Raw genomic sequence first — 4,115 nt, forward strand, 5'->3', positions numbered from 1 at the left:
GACATAAAAATTCAGATAAGCACATAAGCATCAAAATTCAAATAAGCACATAAGCATATAGACAGCAAAGTTCAGATAAGCACATAAGCAGCAACCATATAAATTCAGATAAGCAAATAGACAGCAAAATTCAGTCAAACTATAAGCATATAAAGCACTTGTTGTATATAAAGCATTTGCTGTCTTTCTATCAGTGTCACCCTCACTTGTTGTCTTTCTATCAGTCAAACTATAAGCATATAAAGCACTTGTTGTCTTTCTATAAGTGTCACCCTAAATTGTTGTCTTTCTATCAGTCAAACTATAAGCATATAAAGCAACAGACAGACATATCGAGTCAAAGAGCACTGGTTAACACAGTGACTTACATCATGCCGCCACCAGCACCACTGGTCCAGTGATGGCTACTACTAGGGTTGGCGACCCAGATCTCCGCCATCTTCACCCTGTCCTCCATGGACAACGCCGCCTCCTCCTCCAAATCCTCATCCTCCGAACCAGCGTCGGAGGAGTGGTTCGAACTGTAGCCGCCATCGTCGACAGCCAGACCTACGTGGTCATCTACCCCGAGGCCGGGGAGATCTCCGTAGCCGCCAGCAACGTCACCGCCGCCGGGAGTCTCCGTCGCCATCGTCGGAGAGACGCACAGAGAGGGAGAGGGGAGAGCAAGGCTAGGGTTCGAGCGAGAGAAGAGCTTGGTCCGGTTCGACCAGGTTCGAGCGAGATGGTCGGGTTCGACCAGGTTCGAGTCAGTGACCGAGCCGGTACGTGTACGCCACCATGGAGAATGACATGCGGGCCCGCTACGTCAGATACATCGTCAATACGTGTTAGACGGCTGTCAGATCGTATTGCAACAATTAGGCTATGAGATGGTACTGACACGCAAAAAAATGACTATTGGTTTCAATTCGTTACATGGTGCCCAAGTGTGGTAGCGCCCTGCAATTATCTCGAATAAAGAGGAATGGGCTGAAGAAGCAGCTTTATGAGCTTTCCAAAACTTTATTATGTCATCTACATGTGTGATATTTTGACTTCTCTTAAAAATTGAAAAATATTTGTGTGAGCTGGAGCATGTGCTTCTGAGTTGATTTAGCAGTAACATTACTGTTTACTTGTAGCTTATAGTACTGGTACAAATTGATGCATGCCAGAGAAGAATATTGTCATCAAAGGTGAACTATTTGTTGAGACATCCTACATAATGACGAAGAGGAACATGTTAAATAACGAGAACAGCTATTGTGCTTCCATAACATGGATAGAACTCTTGAAGGTTTTAAGATTTTAGGATTTGAGGCAGTCTAGATGGACCTGATTACAGAGAGAGACCAAAACATGGACAAGACAATAGACACAAACCTTGCATGCTTGAAAATACCAAAAAGGTGCATTACTGAATATTCAAATATCTTAACTCCGTTATAGCTCCACAAAATTTTCAAAACTGTAAGGATATTGCAGGATGTTGTGGAAAGTAAACAATTATACATACCAGACACCAAAAGGTTGGTTCAGGAGTGAGAATGAAGGTGTTCAAAAGAACTCCCAGTATAAAAAAGATCTGGATTGTGCGGCTGCGGCTGAGCAAATCATGTATGAAACTATAGACACTCTGAATCATCCAACTTTATTTATCACCTTGTACTAATATTGACAAGCATGCAGCCAAATCTTGGACGACATTGTACTGAATTACATCTAAATTGGAGGAGCAAGGAAAGCGTTAAGTTGCTCATAACATAACATATATAGATGCACATAAGTTTTCTATTCTAGGTAAATGCAGACATAAGTTTACTACACCACACATGGATGCAAGCACAAACAGAGACTATGCGTTTTCAATTCCTGGAGATCTAGCACTATGACTACCCTTCAACTCTTACTCACATGGACAGACTTGAGAAGCTCAGTCAGGACCAAAGGGCAGCTTGATTCGAGGTGCTTATACCCATCTGTCGCCAACACAGCCTCAAGAACAGGAGGCGTACTGACGATAAACTCGACACATTTGGCCTTGAGCTTCGAGCAACCGTGCTGCTCCGCCAAAGCAAGAGTGGTCGCTGCGGTGTGGACCGTGATGCCACCACAGAGCTTTATTTCACAAACCAGCTTGAGCCTCTCAAGTCCATACATGTCAGCGGCCACAAGCAAATGTTGAGCCATCGTCGTCACCTCCTCGAGCGGTCGATCAAGCTCAGGCACCGTGTCGGTGTACATGAAGTGCAGCATGGCCCTGAACGCCGCGGGCTCCATGTCCTTGATCTCCACGCGTGCCGAGCACTTGTCCTTCATTTCCCCAAAGAACTGGGCCTTGAAAACCGGAGACCTTGCGGCAAGTATGTACTTGTGTGCAGCAAACGACTCATCGCACACAAGAAATGTGACATCGGCCCCCATCTCGCTCTGCAGGAGTTCGCCGAGGTGCTGGTGCAAGTTGGTGGATGGTTGGGCGATCACTTCTTCAGCTGGGATGGTTGGTGCCGGTAATTCCTTGAGTACGGTGATGGCGCATCGCAGAGTCAGCATATCATCCTTGATATAACCAGACGGTATCTTATTTCTATCCATGAAGACCAGTGCCCCAAAGTCTTGGGGGTGATGGAAGGTTTCTGACACGGCATACTCATGACACGGTTCAAGCTCCCTGCTGAGATCCACCAGCTGACAGGCCATGCTCGCCCTCACGCCCCACTGCGTGCGGGCTTGGCTGAGGAAGACAAGTTTCAGAGCCACCCATGTGGTGCCCGGATAGATGAGGACTTCCAGCTCGTACCCATCGACGTTCCATATGGATCTGAGGCAGTAGTCGCCGCCCATGCCCGCGGTCAAGCTGAACCCGTCGATGTTGAGCAGCCGCACCGAGCGGGCGACCTGGTTGAGGTTTGTGCAGGCATTTTCCATGGCGAAAGCCCTCTGCTTGAGACTGAAACGTTTCTGCGTGGGAACGACTGAAGATTAGCGCAGCCGATGTATGCAGAGTTGGGCCGTCTAATGGAGGCGGCCGGCACAGGACGACTCACCGCGCCAGTGGAGTAGATGCCTCCGGTCTGGACGTGCTTTCCGGTCGCGCCGGCGGAGGAGGCGACGAGGGCCGGCGTGCGCGAGGTCGACAGGTTGGCCACCTCGGCGTCAGCTAAGAGGATCAATCCGGACAGATCCGTCCACCGGCGGCCGGATTTGGCTCCGACGAGCAGGACTTGGCTTGTCCAGGGGAACTGGCGGCGAGGGAGAGGGACTCGGCTGGTGGGCGGTGGTGGAGGAGGCCGACGGGGAGAGAGGGAGGGGGAAAAGCGGCGGGCTGGCGGCGTTGACGTCAGTGGAGCTTCAACGAAAAATCTTGGTGGGCCAGCTCGGTGAGACCACAAGTATCAAATCTGCAAATATCGTTTTTCTCTCTCTGTGCACGCATGCACACAACTATTTTTTATAATAACTAGACGATGCCCCCCGTGTTGCGGTGAAATCTTGTTAAAAATATGTAAATAAGTAAAAGATGAAAATTAATAATAAACAAATGAATTTTTTTTCTTTCTCTCGTAAACCGTATACGACAATACTAAATCGCTAGTGGTTTTTTAGTTTTTGGCTATACAATATGAAAAGAAAATAAAAGGGCTAGAAATGGGACTTGAACCCGGATATGTTCATTAGACTTTGAACCCAATAACCAATTAAGACACCTTTAGTTGTTGTCGATTGTATATAAACAAAGTTATTTGAATTTTTCTTTTTTTCTGTCATATCAGCGGTAATAAATTTTTTTCCTTGATAACTTTGGCATGACCAGCATGATAACTATGACTTGAACAACATGATAACTATATTATGATAAGCCTGATAATTATAATATAAGAAGGTTAATGACTATATCGTGAGAAGCATGATAACTTTAGCATGGGGTAGTGGTAACTTTACACCGGGGTATGTTTTGGCAAAAAATATTCCTGGATGAAAGTTATCATGACGTTTAAATTTAATATATTAGGTCTGTGTCCGTAAAATTACCGATGAAATGTTTCAAAAACTTTTTCCCCTTCGATGAAAGATACCATGGTGTTTAAACGTAAGATATTAGATATGTGATGCATAAAATTGTCATAAATTTA

At 46.1% G+C, this 4,115-nt stretch overlaps 1 protein-coding gene across 1 annotated transcript; it reads right to left on the reverse strand.

Annotated features, from left to right (window-relative positions):
* Positions 1 to 1,614: 1,614 nt before the first annotated feature.
* Positions 1,615 to 3,342, reverse strand: LOC123408854 (BTB/POZ and MATH domain-containing protein 1-like). The gene is made up of 2 exons (XM_045101895.1): positions 3,030 to 3,342; positions 1,615 to 2,943 (listed from the first exon to the last, which is right to left on the reverse strand). The coding sequence occupies exon 2, from the start codon at positions 2,908 to 2,910 to the stop codon at positions 1,882 to 1,884; it is 1,029 nt and encodes a 342-aa protein (XP_044957830.1). The 5' UTR covers positions 2,911 to 2,943; positions 3,030 to 3,342; the 3' UTR covers positions 1,615 to 1,881.
* Between the last annotated feature and the right edge of the window lie 773 nt (positions 3,343 to 4,115).

This window comes from Hordeum vulgare, chromosome 7H (assembly GCF_904849725.1).
Source record: "Hordeum vulgare subsp. vulgare chromosome 7H, MorexV3_pseudomolecules_assembly, whole genome shotgun sequence".
Classification (NCBI taxonomy): domain Eukaryota; kingdom Viridiplantae; phylum Streptophyta; class Magnoliopsida; order Poales; family Poaceae; genus Hordeum; species Hordeum vulgare.

What these genes read in the sequence shown, in the direction of transcription:
- LOC123408854 (XM_045101895.1), bottom strand. Translation starts at nt 2,910, where the DNA reads ATGGAAAATGCCTGCACAAACCTCAACCAGGTCGCCCGCTCGGTGCGG.